The 21,709-nt window shown below is 47.3% G+C and overlaps 1 protein-coding gene across 2 annotated transcripts in view; it reads right to left on the bottom strand.

The window, feature by feature from the left end:
- The window catches only part of Rab27a (RAB27A, member RAS oncogene family), a 53,441-nt gene that overhangs the window by 3,988 nt on the left and 27,744 nt on the right, over nt 1-21,709 (bottom strand). For both annotated transcript variants that reach the window (XM_021172122.2, XM_021172124.1), the window contains exons 2-5: nt 17,763-17,937; nt 11,004-11,089; nt 8,633-8,736; nt 6,286-6,409 (exon numbers count right to left, since the gene is read on the bottom strand). In XM_021172122.2, coding sequence (XP_021027781.1) covers nt 6,286-6,409; nt 8,633-8,736; nt 11,004-11,089; nt 17,763-17,915 — 467 coding nt within the window. In that variant the 5' untranslated portion in view covers nt 17,916-17,937. The remainder of the gene's footprint in view (nt 1-6,285; nt 6,410-8,632; nt 8,737-11,003; nt 11,090-17,762; nt 17,938-21,709) is intronic.

The raw sequence follows: 21,709 nt of genomic DNA, 5'->3' as shown, positions 1-21,709 counted from the left end.
GTTTTTGTTTGAGACAGGGTCTAATGTAGCCCAGGCTTTCCTCAAATTTGCTGTGTTGTGAGTCTGCCCTTAAATTTAGGATCCCCCTGCCTCTACCTCCCAAGCTAGGATTGCGGGTGTACATCACTATGCCTGGCCCTGCATTCCTACATAGGTTCTCATACATCCTATAGCCCCCGTTCAACTAGGAAACACCCTCTTGGATCCATGAGTGAGCAACACCCACAACCTTTTGGTTTTTGAGACAGAATTTAACTAGGTAACTCAAATGGGTTTTGGATTTTCTATGTAGTCAAGGTAGCCTCAAATTCACAGTTCTCCTGCTTCAGCCTGTCCAGTATTCCGACTGCAGATGTGCACCACCACTCTCAGCTTACCGTGTTATGCTTTTGTTTGTTTGCTTGTTAGTTTGTGTTATACGCACTTGGGAAGCCGAGACTTGCGTATGGAAAGTGCCAGGCTGGCCTGGACTGCAGAACCATCTGACAGGAGACTGCTTCAAAACCAAAAGCAGCAACAGACTCCGATTCTGGATTCTGGATTGGTCACAGAGTCCCACACGATGTTAGCCGCAGGCCGATCTCTGTGACTTCCAGGCCAGTCTGGTCTATGTTAGTGAATTTTAGGAGAGTCAGTACTGGACAGTCAGAAAACAGCAAGTATTCTAAGCTGTAGAGCAAGTACTGTGCTTCCAGCCTAGCTCTGGAGCCTTCTCCTTCTCCTTGAAAAGGAGTAACTGGAGGGCATGGTGCTAAGGGGCTGAGACAGACATAGGTACAACACTTAACACAGTCAGGGCTGGAGAGATGGCTCAGCCCTTAAGAGTACTGGCTGCTCTTCCAGAGGTCCTGAGTTCAAATCCCAGCACCCACATGGTGGCTCACAACCATCTGTAATGGGATCCAATGCCCTCTTCTGGTGTGTCTGAAGACAGCTACAGTGTACTCATAAATAAAATAAATACATCTTTTTTTTTTTTTTTTTTTTTTTTTTTGGTTGTTTGAAACAGGGTTTCTCTGTATAGCCTAGGCTGTCCTGGAACTCACTTTGTAGACCAGGCTGGCTTCAAACTCAGAAATCCGCCTGCCTCTGCCTCCCGAGTGCTGGGATTAAAGGCGTGCGCCACCACGCCCGGCTTGGCTTGGTTTTCAAGACAGGACTTCTCTGTGTAGCCCTCCTGACTGTCCTGAACTCATTCTATAGACCAGGCTGGCCTTGAACTCAGAGACCTTCCTGCTTCTGCCTCAGGAGTGCTGGGATTAAAGGCGTGTCTGATGCTTATGTTTTCTTTTCCAAATTCTTATCTGAGAACAAGTCCAGGTACCTGAACATAAATTCAAAAGGACCATCACTTTCACCATAGAAAGCTGGTACTGTCCTTTATGTCCACAAGATGGCGATAAAGCAGCATTGCCAGGGAGAGCTCTTGCTAAAGGTATGAAAAATGGTTGGTTGATATATCCACCTAACAAATGGCCACTTAATAGTTACTTGGGAGTTCGTGGAGACAACAAATGTTTTGATGTGTTTTTTAAAAGGGTGGGCGGTGATGGCACGTGCCTTTAATCTCATCATTCAGGAGGCAGGGGCAGGCAGATCTCTGTGAGTTTGTATCAGGCTGGTCAACAGAGTGAGTTCCAAATAGTCAAGGGCTACACAGAGAAAACCTGTCTCGAAAAACAACAACAACAGATTCATCATGGGCTGGTGAGATGGCTCAGCAGTTAAGAGCACTGACTGCTCTTCCAGATATCCGGAGTTTAATTCCCAACACCCACATGGTGGCTCACAACCATCTGTAATGGGATCCCATGCACTCTTCTGGTGTGTCTGAAGACAACTGCAGTGTGCTCATAAATAAAAAATAAATAAATTTTTAAAAATTACTTCTCTTCTATTATTTACTTACTGACAAAACTGGAAACTTAACACCAAGTTGCAAGGATTAAGCGATGGCTCAGAGGTTGAATGTGCCTTACTGTCCTTGCAGAGGATCCATGTTCAGTTCTCAGCACCCATATCGGGCACTCACAACTGTAACTCCAGCTCCAGAGAGACACAATGCCTTTGATATCTATGGTGGACCTTCTGGGTAGTTGCATCTACACAAACATAGTTTTAAAAAAAAATTTTTTTTTTTTTTTTTTTTTTTTGNTTTTTNGNGANNGGGTTTTTCTGTATAGCCCTGGCTGTCCTGGAACTCACTCTGTAGACCAGGCTGGCCTCAAACTCAGAAATCTGCCTGCCTCTGCCTCCCAAGTGCTGGTATTAAAGGCATGTGCAGGAACGGATGATATATATATATATATATATATATATATATATATATATACACACTCAATATAGAATATATAATCAATATATATACACATACACGTATATACATATATTCATATATTCACTAAGAAAGCACTTGTCTGGCATGTGCAAGGCCTAGAGGTCAGTCCCCAGCACTGTAGAAGTCGTCAGAATGACAATGACGATCTCTAGAGAGTTTTGTCAAATGTGTCTAAGCATTTGGCTTACACGTGGATCCAGAATTGATGGCGAGTCTTGCTGGACACTGAGTTCTCACAGTGGCTTCCAGGAGTCAGTCTTGTGTGTTTAGTTGTAGCTTACTTATGTTGTTTCAACGTATGCACAATAATAGATTAATTTTTTTCTTTTAAAAATGTATTATTTTTATGTGTATGAGTGTTTTGCCTGCGTGTGTGTAAATGTGTGCACCGTGTGTGTGCCTGTGTCTGAGGAAGTCAGAAGAGAGCACTGGGTCCCCTGGATCTGGACTATGGAGTTGTAAGCTACTGAATAGGTGCTAAGAATCAAACCCTGGTTCTCTACAAGAGTGACAAGCGCTCTTCACCATGGAGCCATCGCTCCGGCCCCCATTAATTTCTTTACCAGGGATCAAACGATCAGAGACCCAATTCAGACCACATTCCCTAGTTCTGAGTTATCAAGGAGCACCGCCGAGTTCAGACCCCGGAAATCCATAACCTGGTCTGTGGCGACGAGGACGTATCTATCACTGACACTGAATAAAGGTTTTCAACTGAGCTTTTGTTGCAGAAACTTGGAGTGCCTTCCCTCATCAGCGACCAGCAGGAGGGACAGAGTTCTCAAATCTGTGGCCAATTATGTGCCAGCACACAAGTATGCCCATTCAGTTGTCCTTTAACCCCATTCACAGTTTCCATGGCTCTCTCCATTCGGAATAAAAATGGTAAAGGGGTTTATTCCCAGCGCCAGTTATCTTCCATGACTAAAGGAGCATGGACGGCCTCCATCCCTCCCCTCTCTTTTCCTGGCATTTCTTTTATCCTCATCAATTAAAACCGTTTCTCGTTAGAGCTCGACTTAGCCCATCTTTGTGACCTCTTCCGTGGCACGTGTGTGCTGGACCCAGGGAAAGACAGTCCCTGCATGGCTCAGATCCTCGTACAACAGAAAGCAACACCAGGCTCTCTGATGCCGAGCAGACTACAGGATCCCGAGACCCAGCATGCAGTAACAAGGAAAGATCTGATGAAGGCCTAGAGTGGGCCAGGTTGGCCCTTCCACTCTCCGGGTGCTTGAGACATCCTGTTGAAAGACTCTTCAACCTGCCCTACTTTTACATTCACTTCTCAAAAGCACGGGCAAGAACTGCGGCCTCTGTTGCCTCATGGCTGACTTCCTCCTATGCCCTTGCAAAACAGCCTCCCTTTCAGCACTTCAGCCTGACTTGTGGTGTTTGGCCCCTCGGTTTCCTTTCCACACTTTTGAGAGCCTCTCAAGAGGGAGGAGCCATACCAGAACTGCCTGGCACCTAGCTCTGCCAGCCTCAAGCTGTTAAAGGCACTAGTGCCCAGGTCCCCACATAGTACGCCACTGTCGCCTGGCTGAGCATTTCCCAGAAACTGCTCTGTGGTCTCGGGTGGGCCACAGGAGAGGCGTGGGGGAGGTGAAGCATTACCCTTTAAAGATTTCGCACACGTAGGCACGTACCTGCTGACTCATCTTGGTGCAGCCTAGCAACCAAACTTGCACCTGTCCCACCCCCTCCCCTCCCCTCCCCTCCCCTTGCCTTGCCTCTCCAAAGCACTGAGACTGCTAAACCAGGTGTGTGATTAGCTAAGATAAAGCGACTGGCTTGTGCAGGATGCCTATGCCACCAAGGTCAGAGGCGACAGCTGCCGCCAGTTTTGGGACACTGATCTAAATTCTAGTCGCTCTTCATTTCCTATACCCAACTCCACAGTTTGCAATCAGCTGCCTTTCCTGACAACCCACCCTGTGAAGCCCAGGATTCAGCATCAGACACAGAGAGAGAGTTCCAGAGACTCTGTAACTACAATGGCATAAAGGCAGATCTCGGCAACAGATACGTGCACTCACACAGGCTTGCATGTCCCTAGGCGCACATGTGCACATATGTAGGTGTAGGTGAAGGCAGAGATTAACCCTGAGTGGCAACATCCACCTTGTTTTTAGTTTGATAGATTTCTCAGTGGCCTGGAATTTACCACCTATGCTAGTTTGGCTGGCAGGCAAGTCCCAGGGAGGCACCTGTTTCTGCCTTCAAGCTCTGAGATTAAATGAGAGCTAACACACCCAACTTGTTTTATTTTTGTTGTTTTGTTTTGTTTTGTTTTGTAAGATAGGGTGTCACTTATATAGACCAGGCTGGGCTCAAACTCAAAGAGATCCGCCTGCCTTGGCCTCTTGAGTACTAGGATTAAAGGCATGAGCTGCCACCACACCAGGCTTTAAACGGGGGTTCTGGAGCGGGGGCCATTGAACTCGGGTCTTCAAGCTTGTGTGGTAAGCACTCTGCCAACTGTGTCATCACAGCCCCCAGGCCAGGATCTCTTCATATACAAGCATCTAACAGAAACTTAACTGCTAACACTCCACACGACTGAGCGACAGAGGTGAGACCCATACTCAAGCCACTGTACAAAGCTCCCAGGTGTTTCTAAGGCCTTGACACCGTCTACCCTGGCATGAAACCGCATCTCCTCATCAGAGTAAGCCAGTGGGGTGGGTAGGAGCCCCCCATGTTAGCATTTTGTCTAAGCTCTGCCCCGCAGTTACCTGGCAACAGCCAGGTATGCCTGACTCACTATAAAAGGGGCTGCTTGTCCCCTCTGCTCTCTCTTGCTTTCTTGCTCTCCTCCTGTTCCCTCACCCCATCCCCCTCTCTCCATTCCCCTCCCCCTTCTCTATCCACGTGCTCATGGCCGGCCTCTATTTCTCTACTCTTCTCTGCTCTCTGCCTCTCTCTGTCTCTCCTACCCTCTTAACTCCCCTCCACATGCCCTGAATAAACTCTATTCTATACTATACCATTGTGTGGCTGGTCCCTCAGGGGGAAGGGATGCCTCCCGCTGAGATGTCCCTTTCCCTTATACCTCACCACACATCCATAAAACATATTCCCCTCTTCGTTTATCTTTTTATAAACACATCATCTCAGGTGAAGCTGGAGCTGCTAGAGGTACAAAGTCATGCCCTGCCCACTCTGTAACACTTTCTCTCTTGTATTTCTCTTTTCCTTTCCCAAAAATCCCGCACCTGCCCACCTGGAGGGACAGGAGTCAAGCGAAGCAACTGTCACCTTCTCCTTTCATGTGCAAGCCCTGTGGTGCCTCCATGAACCCGATCCAAGAGCTTGAGAAGAAAGACAGCGTGCCCTGGCCCTTCACTCAAAACCAACTTAAAGCCAAGGGCGGCTACACTTCCTCCCATCAAAGTCATCGCCTGCTCTGTGATAGATACCCCAAAGGCCACCTCAACTGCCAGAACCCTGCAACGGTATGCAAAGTGGTTTTGAAATTTCCTTGCCAAACACAGAGGATTTCCTTACTCCAAGAGTCTTTTGTTAGACAGGTGATGGCCAAGCACACCTTTCAATCCCAGCACTTGGGAGGCAGAGGCAGGCAGATCTGTGAGTACGAGGCCAGCCTGGTGTACAGAACAAGTCCCAGGACAGCCAGGGCTACACAGTGAAACCCTGTCTTGAAAAACCAAACCAAACAAATCTTCTCTTTGCGTGTTGGACAGAAGGCACTGAAGTCAGTATGGCTGCACTCAAAACTCTCTTCCTGCAAAGTCTAAGAACTTGCCAAGAGGGGGCGGAGTCAGCAGAGGCCACCCCCACCCTGTGTGTGCTCTCAAACTCCCCACTGTGACGATGACCATGTGAAATCTGAGGGTTTGACACTGAGTTCGCTCTTTTCTCCTTTCAGTCACTCGCTGGCTAATGTTTCTGTTTCCTCTGGACCCCGCCACAGGAATACTCACCCGTACTTCTCGGCAAGTTCCCGGGCTTCCTCCTCTTTCACGGCCCTCTGGTCTTCCAGGTCACTCTTATTTCCACACAGCACTATATCTGGGTTTTCACAGTATGCGTGCATCTGTAGCTGGCCTAAGGCACGGGAAAGTTGGTTATACGTAAGAACACGTGATCGACAGAAAATCCGTGCAAAGGTGGTTCTGAAAACCTTAAATGAGGTGGGCGTGGTGGCACACGCCTTTAATCCCAGCACTTGGGAGGCAGAGGCAGGCTAATTTCTGAGTTTGAGGCCAGCCTGGTCTATAAAGTGTGTTCCAGGACAGCCGGAGCTATACAGAGAAACCCTGTCTCGGAAAAAAAAAAAAAAAAAAAAAAAAAGAAAACCTCAAATGAGTATACAAACCTCAAATGAGTATACAGAAGTAAAGAGCTGGTAGAATACTTTCCCTCTGCCTTGGTGAACCACAGATTGCATTCCTAAAACTGGCCACCAAGGTCTAGTCTCTTATTGGGCTACTTCCTCCTCCCCACTGAGGTCCAGCTATCAAAGTATTGAAGTCCAGGATTCAAAAAGCCCCTTTTGGCTCACCTAATTAACATGTAATCAAAAGGGATCAACTCATCCTAACTGGGGTTCCCCCTTTCCTTTTATAAACTGCCATTTGAAGAAGAAGAAAAAGGAGGAGGAAGAGGAGGGGAAGGGGGAGGGGGAGGGGCAGAGGCAGTGGCAGAGGCAGCAGGGCGGCAGCAGCAGCCGCCGCCACCACTGCTGCCATCACCACCAGGTGTGATGGTGCATGCCTGTAATCCCAGAAGTTGGGGCAAGAAACTCTGAGTTCAGAGCTAACCTGGACTACCTAGTGAGATCTTGTCTTATACAAACAAAGAAAAACTGCAGTTTGATGATGAAAGAAGACAGAGAATAAATAGTAAATGAGTGTCACCAAGACCAGGTGACACAGGACACCACAATTCATATTCTGTAACTTTTGGAAACATTCGTCTAGAACCCGTTCTCGCGTCTTAACCATGAAAAACAAAAGACGGGCTGGTTAAGAGCAGGCACTGCGCTTCTAGGGGACCCGGATTCTGTTCCCACCGTTCACCTAAGTGGCTCATCGCCACCAGCTGCGCTGGCCTCCCAGGCCCCTGCACTCACCTGTGCATACCCACACAGACACAAGATTTTTATAAAAAAATCATAAAAATGAACTCTCTTTTAAAAGGAAAGAAAGGAGCTCCATGGTGCTAAATAGTTCCATCTTCCGAAGGAGAAACATAAAACCAACCTCTTTCTCCTCAACACCCCAGAAATGGAAGCATCTCGAGTTTTGCAACAAGTGGCCTCAGAGCAAGTGACTTCAGCCAGGAGTGTTGACACTTCAGTTCCTCCTCACAAACATATCTTATCAGGGGAAGGTGAAGAAGGAGGAAGTCTCCCCAAGCCTTAAATAACACAGGCCTGAATTTCAGGATATTGTTCTTTGCTTTCAAGAGACAACTTGGGTCACAAGACCTGCCCAGGCAAGATCTAACTGTGCCCTGTTTCCTGTACAGGGCAGGCCTCTTCTACCCTAGGTTGTTAATGTGCAGTTGCCACACTCTTTAATGCCCAGACACAACTTCCTTCAAGATCTGCTCCATCCTCTCCTCTACTGGTCCCTTCTGCGCTCTCCCAGAACCTCCAACGTCCACTACCATGGTTACGAACATCTCCTAGTGTTGGAAGCTTGGCTCTGTTGCTGGCTGTGTGTTCTCCTCATCCACTACCCAACCCTCTGCACGCCCTCGTCTTGAGGGGGAAGTGATGTGACTACCTTAGCATCCTGATCTACAAATGAACATGGCAGTACTTACTTTCCAGGACCAAGATTAACTGATTTATTGGCTCTCTGGGTAAGGGGTATGGGCTAGCAGCCTCAGCAACCCCTGAGAACTTATTGAAAATGCAAATTCTGAGCCGGGCATGGTGGCACATGCCTTTAATCCCAGCACTGGGGAGGCAGAGGCAGGAGGATTTCTGAGTTCGAGGCCAGCCTGGTCTACAAAGCGAGTTCCAGGACAGCAGCTCTCTGATCAGGCTCCTGCAGTGGGCTGGCTCACCCTTAGGCTCTTCTCACCCCTTCCTGAGAGGATGAGGAAGGATCCCCAGCAGCTCCCTGGGGAAGGCAGCTCCAGGGAACAAAGGATGTCTGCCATCTGAGGCCCTAAGCTGAAGGGCTTATTCTTAGTAGCCTCGGCACTGAGCTGTTTCCTGCAGAATATATAACATGGCAGCCATAGAGTGGACATGTCGTAACATGGTAGTGCAGAGCAGGTCCGGGAGCAGGGCAGGGCTAGGGAAACCACACGTACTTATCCAGTTTCGGACATTGAGGAAACTTTGCTCATTTGTCAGGTCAAACAGAAGCAGGAAACCCATAGCGTCCCTGAAGAATGCAGTGGTCAAGCTACGAAACCTAGGGCACAAAAAAACAGTTGGTCACTAACGAATGAAACATAAGTCAATAAAAAGAAAAGGACAGGATATGATGGCTCCAAGTGTGGAGGAGGAGAAAGTTTGTTATGGATTTGTGGGAGAGCATAGCCAGCAGCAGACATTTGGGAGGGCTAGAGTGAGCAGGACCCTGAACGTTGTGGGGAGAGGGGAGGGGGGAGAGAGAGAGAGAGCAAGGAACAGCAGCCAGGTAGCCAAAGGCGCAAAAGGAGGAGCTAAGGAGGAGTGGCTGACCCAGGTCTGGATTATACAGGGAAGAACTTCTGGAAGAAGGGCGGCCCAGCTCTGGGGCAGGAGAGTTCAGGGTAGAGGGTGGAGTATACCAGCCAGATCCTGTAACAGGCAGGGACTAAGGGACACTGGGAGAACCTGGAGGCCAGGTCCGCTTTGATATGTTAAATAGGCACCTCTGCTACTTGTCCCGGGTCCTGAAACTTAACACCCAAGTCATGGTCCCACTCCTGAACTGTAAAGCTGCCACTGACACCCTCAGCATTCTACAAAGCTACATCAACTATTCCAACGAAGTTCTCTCAAACAGGTGCTTACCACTCCCCCAAATTCACATGTGAACAGAATGTGTTAGGGAAGACTGAACCGGCTGCACGGGAGATCTCAGCCAGGAAATCACTGGACAACTCTTGAGTTCACCAAGCCAAAACCAACAGTGTCAGCCATGTGTCTTCTCCTTCTGGGGAGGTTTCAGGTCACTACAAGTCAATAGAACTCACTTCTGGCTCTGTAGAAGTCTCTCTGGCAACCATTTCACTACCTCTGAGGTGGGAATGGTGCTGGGCGGACCTGTCATGGTATGCTTCCTCCCCCAGGCTTTGCCTGCTGTCCCTCTCTTCTCTCAGTTCCTTCTCGCTTCACCTAAAGGTCCAGTCTGTAACCGACAGGCAGGCTCCACAGAAGGAAATGCCAAACAGTAACCAGCTAGTCAGAAATACTAGGTTTTCCTCAATTACTGTATTCAATGCTCTCATAAAAAGTCTTTACTGTTTATAGATACATATCAAAATAGCTGTGGATGGCAGGATGTGGTATTTAAATTTTTTCCCTCCAGGTAATATGGGAGGGAGGAAGGAGGAGTTTTAAGGGGAGAGATGAAATGAGAATGGCCACAACATGGGAACGATCGGATCTGAGTAGGGGACACAGGTTCAGTTACATCTCTTCACCATTATATATACACTTGGAGATTTCTATGGGTGGTTTGGTTTGGTTCTTTTATCATTAAAAGAAGAATGGGAGCCGGGAGTGGCGGCACACGCCTTTGGTCCCAGCACTAGGGAGGCAGAGGCAGGCAGATTTCTGAGTTCGAGGCCAGCCTGGTCTACAAAGCAAGTTCCAGGACAGCCAGGGCTATACAGAGAAATCCTGTCTTGAAAAACCAAAAAAAAAGAAAGAAAGAAAGAAAAGTGGGAGATCGCTCAGTGGTTAAAGTGTTTCCCATACAAGCTTGAGAGCCAGAGTGTGGATCCCTGGAACCCACACAACTATTAGGTAGGCACAGCAGACCGCCTATAACTCCAGCACAGAGGAGGCTGAGATGGGAATTCTCAGAATAAGCTACATAGCTGGACTAGCTGTGTGTGTGAGCACTGAGCTGGAGTGAGACACACTGCTTCAATGAATAAGGTGGAGAACAATTACAGAAGAGACCTAATGTCAACCTTGGGCCCCCACATCACACGTGTGCATGCATAACCACAGGAGCACACCACACACACACACACACACACACACACACACACACAGCCTTCCAGAAGACTGAGATAAATCAGAGGCTGTAGCTAACTGAAAGCAACCTTGCACCAAAGTGTCATGTGGTTTATTTCAGTCAAGTAACCTATAATCAGATTAATTCATCCCGACCAGATGTTCCACCAGGCCTCAGCAACAGAGAAGAGCAAAGCAAGCACCCTTGGGACTCCCTTACTGGTGAGCAGAGCGCAGAAGGCAACGGGGAGAAGCCTAGAGCCTGAAACGGAAGAAAGAATGAGTCCCAAGTATGAAGGGTTAATTTTGAGATTTACATCTCCTTTGACCTTGGAGAAAATGTGCCTGTCACCATCACCTCAGGCTGCCAACACAGATCTGGCAGCTCATCTTACCAGGTGCAGATGAGCCAGTTGGCTGCCTTTGCCTGGCCAGGTCAGTGTGGACAGACTGGGGAGACACACCTCTCCTGCCCAGGTCAGTGTGAATAGACTGGGGGAGACATACCTCTCCTGCCCCGCCGTGTCCCATAACTGCAGGTGGATTCTCTGGCCTCGGCCCACAGCTCCATCTGGCCCATTAGCTCTGTACACCTAAAACAGCAAAGCAAAGATAAGCCTAGGGAAATTCTGAGACCAGCGGGCTCTTCTTGACTTTCGATTCAGCACAAAACCCCAAAGCATTTAGACTTCTCGAGAATTGAGTCCCAAATAGAGCCAGGTTTAGACTTTGGTGCGATAACCACACTTGAGCAGTGGCACCTCCTATTAAGACCTAGCTGAGGGTGTAGTTCAGTTGATAGTCTTGCTTAGCATCCAGGAAGCTCCAGATTCCATCCCCTGTACCATAAAAGCAGGCATGGTGGTGCATGCCTGCAATCCTAGCACTTGGGAGGTGAGACAGAAGATAGAAAGGTCACTCTCAGCTATATATCAAATTGAATTTGAGGCCAGCCAAGAATGTATAAGTCCCTGTCTCTAAAACACCAAACTTAATAAAAATAATTTATTTTATTCCAAAAAACACTGACTTTCTATGGCTTTTCCTTATCTTATCTTTAGGAAGTGCCCTGGAAATGATTTTATAGAGACCAGGGAGATGATACAGCAGGTAACCATGCTTACCTTGAGTTCAAGGGCAGGCTGAGTTCAATCCCTACCACCTACATGGTGGAGAGAACCAACTCCCACAGATTGTCTTCTGACTTCTATACATGAACCACAGCACAGGTGCACACACATACACAACAAATAGATAAATACAAAACCTAATGACTTTATACATGGGCACTCCTGTCCCAGCTCTCAGGGGGCAGGACAAGCCAGGGCTAAAACGCAGGCTCCAGGCCAGCTAGGGCTACACAGTGAGACCCCATTTGAGAGGGGGGAGGGCTGGAGAGATGGCCATCCATAATGAGATCTGATGCCCTCTTCTGGTGTGGCTGAAGATGGCTACAGTATACTTACATATAATAAATAAATAAATCTTTAAAAAAGAAAAGAAAGCTGTGAGAGAGAGAGAGAGAGAGAGAGAGAGAGAGAGAGAGAGAGAGAGACTGAAGCTGGAGGTGTGGCTCAGTAGCTCAGTGGGGTAGCACCGCCTTACTATGCATGAGGCTCCAGGTCTGATCCCAGGCACCACAAACCACAGGACAAAACAAACAACAGCAAATGGACCAGCATGACAGCCTAGAGAACCTCAGCTGGCCAGGCAGCCACTGCAGAGCAGGTTTGGAGACTCGTCAGAAAGCTTCCCTAAAGAGCAGCTCCATTCCCAGGCTTGTCCTCAACCAGAGCTTGTTCATGAGAAAAGTCCCAGACTTGGTGAATTCGTCAACAGCCGTCCCTATAGTTATTTAACAGACACCGCTGGCTTCCAGGGACAGCGACACCAATTTTGGCTAATAAATGTCTAATCTCTAGCATGGTCCCCTCAGAATAAACTTTAAAAAAAAAAAAAAAGCCTGGCAAAGGTGGTGTCCCCTTTTAACCCCAGCACTTGGAGGCAGAGGCAGGTGAATTTGTGAGTTGCAGGCCAGCCTGGTCTACAGATAGAGTTCCAGGACAGCCGTGACTATAGAGACCTTGTCTCAAAAACTAGACAAAAACAGGTGGGCAATAGTGGCTCATGCCTTTAATCCCAGCACTTGGGCGGCAGAGGCAGGCAGATTCCTATGAATATGGAGCCAGCCTGCTCTACAGAGTGAGCTCCAGGACAACTAGGGCTATACAGAGAAATCCTGTCTTGAAAAACAAATGGAAAAAAAAATCCAGTTGTTAATAAGATTTGCTGTATAGAGAAACTTTTTCTTTCATATGCAAACATTCCTAATAATAATGTTAAAAGAGCAAGGAACCAGGCTTAAGACTTCAGCATCTATAACCCCTACAGTTAGTATCACTCCTTCCTACTATAAAGCTACTCCCGTAGCTTCTGGAGAGCTTCACAAACAAGATTATGAACTTTTCTAATGACCAAAACTTAGGTCTTAAGTTCCTTGTGACCTCATGGAGTAACGATTCCTTCAGCCCTTGTGGCCTGTGGTTTTGTGTATCAGCCTGTAATCCTGACCAGTATACCTTGGGAACTACCACAGGTTTCTTACTAAGAAGAAAAATAGGAGGTTTTGGGTTGTTTTGTTTTGTTTTTCAGAAGCCCTTGAAACAGTATGTGTAGCCTCCCCCAGCCTGAAGCGGGCTGATGCAAACCTTACTGCTACTGAGAAAGAGACCAGCCCGGCGTGGTGGCACACGCCTTTAATCCCAGCACTTGGGAGGCAGAGGCGGGTGGATTACTGAGTTCAAGGCCAGCCTGGTCTACAAAGTGAGTTCCAAGACAGCCAGGGCTACACAGAGAAACCCTGTCTCGAAAAAAAAAAAAAAAAAAAAAAAAAAAGAGAAAGAGACCACCTGGGGTGGAGCCTTCGGACCTAGATGGCTCTATTGTTCTGTCACCAGCCGCTGCTCTCCTCCAAGACACTGCTACCTGCTGAGAGGCCCCTGAGATATTCCAGAGGCACATCCTATCCTGCACCTCCTCGCCTGCAGGCTGGCTCCAGGCACCAAGAATGGATTGGCGGGGAATGGGCTTTCCCCCTTTTAAGTACAGTCTCTGAGTAAAATCTCGGGCCTTGATCAGAACATTTGTCTTGGCTTCATTATCTTTTCTCGCAGTCTAAGTCTCTTTCAGCCCCAGCCTGCCTTCCAGAAATACCCGGTTCCTGTAGGCCTCGGGCCAGCTTACAACAAGTATGACTTCAGAAGCTACCAGTGAGGCATGGCCACTTATTGTTAAGACCCTAAAGAGTGGCTCCCTCTACCTGTGTCTCTAAGTCGCTGTCCTTTTCCTCAGCACTAACCTTTCCCCTCCTAGTGCCCGTGCTTAAATCTATGTCCAAACCTTTGCCTAATAAACTCCGGCTTCATTCCGTAAAAATAAGACAATGAAAGTGAAATCTATGCCACAGGAAAACAGAATATTTACAGAAGAATCATTTTCATAGCTAAAACAGAAAACGGTGAAAATCCCCATCAGCACTGGGCAGATGCATCTGGCATGTTAGTTAGCACAGTGGAATCTTATTCTGCCGCCGTAAATCGATGCATACAAGGGTTAGAGAGATGGCTCGGTGCTTGAGAGCAATCTGGCGCTTTTTGGAAAGGACCTGAATTCAGTTCACGATGCCCACAACAGGCAGTTCATATTGTAACCATAGCTCCAGCTCCAAGAGATCCAATGCCTTCTTCTGGCCTCTGCAAGTACCCCAACCCACCCCACTCTCTCATAAACATAATAAAAATAAAAATAAACATTTTAAAATTGATTCTGTCTGATGCTTGCTACAATACGGATGAACCTTGAGACATGCTAAGTCTAAGAAGACAGACACAAAAGGCCTTGTATACAGCAGATCCAGAATTAGGCAACTCTGGAAGGAAGAGAGATAGGCAATGGTATTATCGGGGTTTATTTCTGTGATGATAAAAATGTTCATGCTGGACATGGTGGTGAAGACTTTTAGTTCCAACACTTGGATCTCTGTGAGTTAGTTCAAGACCATCCTATACAGCAAGTTCCAGGACAGCCAGAACTACATGGTAAGACCTTGTCTCAAAAGAAAAAAACAGTTGCTAGTGGCACATACTTATAACCCCAAAGGTGTGGCAGGAGATTAATTCAAAGTAGCCTAGGCTGTGTGAGACCCTGTCTTCAAAAACTAAACGAGTTGAGCTGGAGAGCACTGGCTGCTCCCGTAGAGGACCTAGGTTCGGTTCCCAATACCCATGTGTTGGCTCACGACCATTTATAACTCCAGGTCCGGGGAATGTGATACCTTTTTCTGGCCTTTGTGGGTCCCAGGCACATATATGGTTCACATATATATCATACATGCATGCAGACAATCATTCACATAAAACAAGAAAAAATCAATCCGAAAATCTAAGTAAATCAACAAAGAAATATGCAAGCAATTAACTGTGATGGAGACATCGTGTGAATCTGCTGCCATGGATATGCTAGAAAAAAATCTGCTGAATTCTACATTTTAAATGGACTAATTTCACTTGTTATTTTTTAAGACTTTATTTATTTATTTTTATGTATATGAGTACACTGTAGCTGTACAGATGGTTGTGAGCCTTCATGTGGTTGTTGGGAATTGTATTTAAGACCTCTGCTCGCTCTGGTCAACCCCACTCGCCCTGGTCGTCTCTGCTTGCTCTGGCCCAAAGATTTATTTATTATTATACATAAGTACACTATAGCTAACTTCAGATGCATCAGAAGAGGGTGTCAGATCTCACTATGGGTGGTTGTGAGCCACCATATATGATTGCTGGGATTTGAACTCAGAACCTTCAGAAGAGCAGTCAGTGCTCTTACCTGCTGAGCCATCTCACCAGCTCCTGATTTTACTTGTTGAGAATTACACATCAACAAATCTGCTTTAGACCCAAGGGAAGAGCTGGAGTTGGCCCTCCGTGGCAGAACACCCAGCATGCACAAGGCCCTGACTTCAACCCTCAGAACACCATGCATGAAACAAGCTGGGTCACAAGGCGGGAGGTAACTAGCAAAAACAATCGTGTGCACACAATCAGCCCTAGTGGGTGACACCAAAGCCTATAAACCCTTCCAAAAATCACCGCAGGTTGAGGTTATTGCTACAAACACTTCCAAAATCACTGTGGGTTGAAGTTATTGAAACTGTGTTGGTCAGAATAATGCCAAGAGAAAAGTCTGCACATTGGCCAGGGGAGGAGGAAAGAGAGAGGGAAGGATGGAAAGACAAAGACTCGGACAGACAGAGAGAAACTTGAAAGTCTACCGGGGTCCAGTGACTCACATCTATCACCCTAGACTTAACTACACAGCACCCAGTAGAACACTGGGAGACTCCATGTGGTTGAACCCGGAGACAGAAACTGACGATGTGACATCTCCATCAGCTATGTGACCATGAGCACCTCTTAGGGCACGCATCTCTCGCAGTGAGTCTGAATGTCTGTCAGATACTCTGGTTGCTGGGTGTGATGGCACGTGCCTGTAACTCTGAGTCTGTGGTGGGAGGAGCAAGAGTTCAAGGTTAGCCTGGGCCACATAGAAAGACCCTAAAGTGTTAAAATACGGCTGGTAGTAGAAAGGGCCTATCCTGGGTTAAAGGGACTGACTTGTTCTGTCTGCGAAGCTGGGGACCGTGCAGCTTCCCTGAGAGAATACACATGCTGAAGGCTCTTTGGCTTCAGTCTTTTTTTTTTTTTTTTTTTTTAAGATTTATTTATTTATTATATGTAAGTACACTGTAGTTGTCTTCAGACACTCCAGAAGAGGGAGTCAGATCTCGTTACAGATGGTTGTGAGCCACCATGTGGTTGCTGGGATTTGAACTCCGGACCTTTGGAAGAGCAGTCGGGTGCTCTTACCCACTGAGCCATCTCACCAGCCCCCTGGCTTCAGTCTTATGGGACCTACCAGTAACACCATAACTGGGTTTTTCAAACACCACCATTCATGGAAGGTCATAGTCTCTCCTTGCATTATGACCTCTTACTTTTCCCTTCCCTAGAAGACCCTGCACTCCTCTTAAACACAACACCTGCACACACACACTTCCTCACCACCATTCTGCAGCACACTGCATCAGTGGTAACATCATCCCACCCTGGCCCTCCTGGCACATGGGGTTTCCTGTGGAGCTCTGGGCTCCAGGTAAGGGAGCTGCGGTTAAAGAGGAGACGATGCCAGTGTAAGAGACATTGTAAGGCCCAGCCCAGCCAACCGGACCAGAAGAGGCAGGATGGCTGACAGACTTCATGACAACGGTAGACAGGTAGACTGTGGTTTTCAGAAAGAAAGATATAAGCTAGAAGGGAAGCAAGGGGAAATGCGAATAGAAATGTTCTCTGCAGGGGCTGGAGACATGGTGCAGTGGTTAAGAGCATGAGCTGCTCTTGCTCTTAACCCAGGGGACCCAGGTTTGATTCCCAGCACCTACATTAAGTGGCTCACAAACACCTATAACTCCAGCTCTAGAGGATCCAACACCTCTAGCCTCCATGGGTGTACACACACACACACACACACACACACACACACACACACACGGAGAGCGGGGGCAGGGAGAGTGTAACCATACACTCACAGGGACACACACACACACATACCTGATTAAAAATAAGGTTTTTTTTTCATTGTTTTCTTTCTTTCTTTCTTTCTTTCTTTCTTTCTTTCTTTTTTTAAATGATTTATTTATTTTATGTATATGCATACACTGTAGCTGTCTTCAGACATACCAGAAGAGGGCATCAATCAGATCCTATTACAGATGGTTGTGAGCCACTATATGGTTGCTGGGAATTGAACTCAGGAACTCTTGAAGAGCAGTCAGTGCTCTTAACCTCTGAGTCACTCTCCAGCCCCCAAAATAAGTAATTGTTATTATTGTTGTTATTGTTGTTGTTGTTTTAAGAAAAAAAAAAGTAATATGGACTTTAACTGTGTCCAAAGGGTTTTATATCAAGTGTCCCGAGCACAGAACCCTTGTTTGTTTGTCTGCTTGCTTTCTTGCTTGCTTGCTTACTATACAGACCTGGCTGCTCTCAAACTCAATATCCCTACCACTGCCTCCATGCTGGGATTAAAGGCATGGATGTCGTACCTAGCCACTTTCTTGTGTACTGTAATTTTAGGTCCCAACCTTTGGCTTCTTAAATCCCGTTAATTTGTTGACTCAGATTAGATTCTTATGAAGGGTGCAGAACTTACCACTCTCTTTTCCCTGAAATCAATGCCCACTGTGGTGATGAATTTGGAGTTGAACTTGCCATCAGTGTACTGGTAAAGTACACTGGTCTTCCCTACCCCAGAGTCTCCCAAGGCCAGGAACTTGATGAGGTAATCATAGTCTCCATCCGACATGATGGAGGGCTCTGTGCTTCACCTGTAAGACACAAAGAAATGGAGTTAGGAAAGTCCACCAGAAATACGAGAACTAGAGCTGGTGAGATGCCTCAGTGGTCAAAGCACTCGCCATGCAAGGCTGTCGACCTGCGTTATCCCTGGAGCCCACGTAAAGTTAGAGGGAAGCAAATCCACAAGGTGGTCTGCTGACACATGCATGCCATGGCATGTGAGCATACATGCATGTCTGTGCGCTCTCTCTCTCTCTCTCTCTCAGACACACACATACATTTTTAATTAAGGAAATATTAAAAATTTCTATATTAAAGTAACAATATTCTGTTCAATAAGTATTTGTTTGCATGCTTTGTTGGGGGTTTTGTCCATCTGTCTGTCTGTCTGTCTGTTTGTTGGTGATGTCTGTTTATTTTTGAGGAAGGTCTCAGGTACTTCAGGTTGGTCTAGAACTCCTGATCTTCCTGCCTCCAGCTCCCAAGTGCTTGGATTACAGACAGGATGCACCACCGTGCCTGGCTTTCCACAAGTGCTTCTGTGTAACAGCCTGATCTAGGGGTCCATGAGGGAAGGTAATGAGATGTTCACTGTCCCCAAGAACCTAATAATTGGTGACTGAGATGCTCATGGAAACATAAATAACAGTTTAGGGCTTGGGGTTTGGTTTTTTTTAGTTTTGGGGGTTAGGGTTTTTGTTTTGTTTTGTTTTGGTGGGGGTGGTTTTTTGAGATGGGGTTTCTCTGTGTAGCTCTGGCTTTCCTGAACTCAACTGTAGAATTTATATAAAGAAGGAGACTCCAAGTGGGAATGTCTGTTGGACAGTTAACCACAGTCATGGCAGACCACATAAAACAAAAGCTGGTGAACTGTCTTAGTCAGGGTTTCTATTCCTGCACAAACATCATGACCAAGAAGCAAGTTGGGGAGGAAAGGGTTTATTCGGCTTACACTTCCATGCTGCTGTTCATCACCAAAGGAAGTCAGGACTGGAACTCAGACAGGTCAGGGAGCAGGAGCTGATACAGAGGCCATGGAGGGATGTTCTTTACTGGCTTGCCTCCCCTGGCTTGCTCAGCCTGCTCTCTTATAGAACCCAAGACTACCAGCCCAGAGATGGCACCACCCACAAGGGGCCTTTCCCCCTTGATCACTAATTGAGAAAATGCCTTACAGTTGGATCTCATGGAGGCATTTCCTCAACTGAAGCTCCTTTCTCTGTGATAACTCCAGCTGTGTCAAGTTGACACAAAAATAGCCAGTACATGAACCAAAGAAGGGGCAGGTGGATGTGGTGGTACACACCTGCAATCCGAGCAATCCAGAAATAGAGGCAGAAGAACTGCCCATGACCTTGGGGGCTAACCTGGTCTATACAGTGAGTTCTCATCCAACTAAGGCTACATAGTAAGATTGTTTCCCATAAGAAAAGGGAAAAGTAAATAAGAAAAGAGAAGCATAAGAAAGGGAAAGAATACCACACAGTGGTGCATGTCCCCAACCCCAGTACCTGGAAGGAATGCAGGAGGAGCCTGAGTTCAAGGCCAACCTGAGTTGAGATGTTGCCTCAATGAGAAAATGTACAGAAAGAGACGTATGGGACGGGTGGGATGGGTGGGAAGAATGGGGCAGGTAGGTGGGATGGGGCATGAGTGGTGACTCCCAGTGCTCAGTGGCTGCCGGTCATCTTTTCAGCACTAGATCCTGGTCTCTCTCTCTTTCCACTTGGACTTTAAATAATTTTGTTTGTCTTATTCATTTTTATGCTCATGGGAAGTGGCTCGGTCCATAAAGCACTTACTGTGCAAGTGTGAGGGCCTGAGTTCTGATTCCCTAGTATGCACATGCAAAGGCAGGTCCATCCCTACCCCAATCACAGTGTGGGGATAGGCAGTTGTGGCCAGCCAGTCTAGTCCACTGGTGACCTCCAGATTCAGCGAGATACCCAGTCTCAAAAGGTAAGGTACAGAGAGAGGGCTGGAGAAAGACATCGGAGTCCAACCTCTGACCTCCATATGCACATGCACACGCACACGCGCACGCACACACACACACCAAGACTGGTGACACACACTTATAAACTCAGCACTTGGAAGGCAGAGACAGCCAGATGTCTGGGTTCAAAGCCAGTCTGGTCTTCAGAGTTAGTTCAAGGAGCCAGGGCTACACAGAGAAACCCTGTCTTGAAAAACCAGAAAAGAAAGAGGAGGAGGGGGAGGAGGAGGAAGAAGAAGAAGAGGAGGAAGAGGAGGGAGAGGAAAAAGAAGATGAGGAGGAGGAGGAAGAAGAAGAAGATGAGGAGGAGGAGGAGGAGGAGGAAATAAGTCACTTTTAACTCACAGGTCAAATCATTCTGATGGCTTCTGTATACACTATTATTATTTCCTACTTATTGGTCAGACTGCCTAGCTGTCATGCTCTTTCAGGAAGTGGGTTCCATAGTGGAGTAGAGACCATAACCCACAGCTAAATCCACCTCCACCGGGGTTTTCTAACAGGAAGTTGCTCAAAATTCTTCAAGATCAACTGAAATAAACTCCACCACAAAGGAGAAAAATGTCATCGTCCCCAGCAATACCCATCCGCGGTTGCTTTTCTCCTCTGTGAGGCTCTCGCCATCTGCCTTTACCTTCTCAACAGATGCAGCACACAATTCCAATCCAAAGAGAAACGAGTCTCTCACCAGGTATGGGGGGAGCTGTGGGGGCAGGGAGGACACACTTCTGATCCCAGTGCCAGGGAGGCAGAGCCCAGCAGATTTCTGTGAGTTTAAGTCAGCCAACGTAGCGGTCTATGTGGCATTCCAGGCCAGCCAGGGCTACATACACACACACACACACACACACACACACACACACCCCTCTCCAGGAAAGTCCTGGGCACTCTCATTTCACATGTCAAACGCTAACAAACTCTCTGACAATCAGAACAATGATCTTCTGTCGGTCCCCCTCACAGAGACACCTCATCCTGCCCGTGAAAGGCAGGTCCGCCCATCTATGAGCACATCAGGTGCCCGCCAAGCCACTCCATTCCCTCATACTGTCTACTCAGGTCCTAGGCTCAACACTAGGTGCTTCCTGTATGCAGGAATTAATAGAGTAAGAGTACAGGCAAGGGTCTTCTCCTCAGGCTCACCTCTTCTACCCCTGCCTGAACTTGGTGACTATTAAAAATTCAAAATCCTCAGCCCCTAGAGCTGCTGTGGTGAACTTCCTCAGACAGCCCTAGCTGTGACCTCAGATTGCAGATAGGACTGGCCCTGTGGATGAGGACAGAGCCTCTACAAACCTTCACAGTTCTGTTGGCAGGATACAAAGGGTGACACTTTACTGAGGTGTTTATAGTTTCTCCTTGCAGACACAGAACTCAGGATTACTGAGCTCTCCAAACGAGGAGCACATGAGGCTAGAGCCTGGCTTCATGTTGTACAGAAACAGAGCTAAGACTTGAAAGCAGACGCAGACAAGCTCCAGGCGGCTGGAAGGTGGGGGCTTCAAATGGAAGCAAAGGGGCTCTGGTTCTGCAACAGGAGCGACAGAGACCCTGTACCTGTTTGATTTGTGCTTTATGTTAATTTGGGGAAAGCTGGTCAGTCAGGTACTTATGCTTTAGTTTATTTTTTAAAAAGATTTATTTATTTTATGCATGTGAGTCCACTGTTCCTGTCTTCAGACACACCAGAAGAGGACATCAGATCCTATTACAGATGGTTGTGAGCCACCATGTGGTTGCTGGGAATTGAACTCAGGACCTCTGGAAGAGCGGGCAGTACTCTTAACTGCTGAGCCATCTGACCA

This window comes from Mus caroli, chromosome 9, assembly GCF_900094665.2.
Source record: "Mus caroli chromosome 9, CAROLI_EIJ_v1.1, whole genome shotgun sequence".
Lineage (NCBI taxonomy): Eukaryota > Metazoa > Chordata > Mammalia > Rodentia > Muridae > Mus > Mus caroli.
Note: the sequence above shows the minus strand (reverse complement) of the source record. Positions and strands in the feature narration are given on the sequence as shown.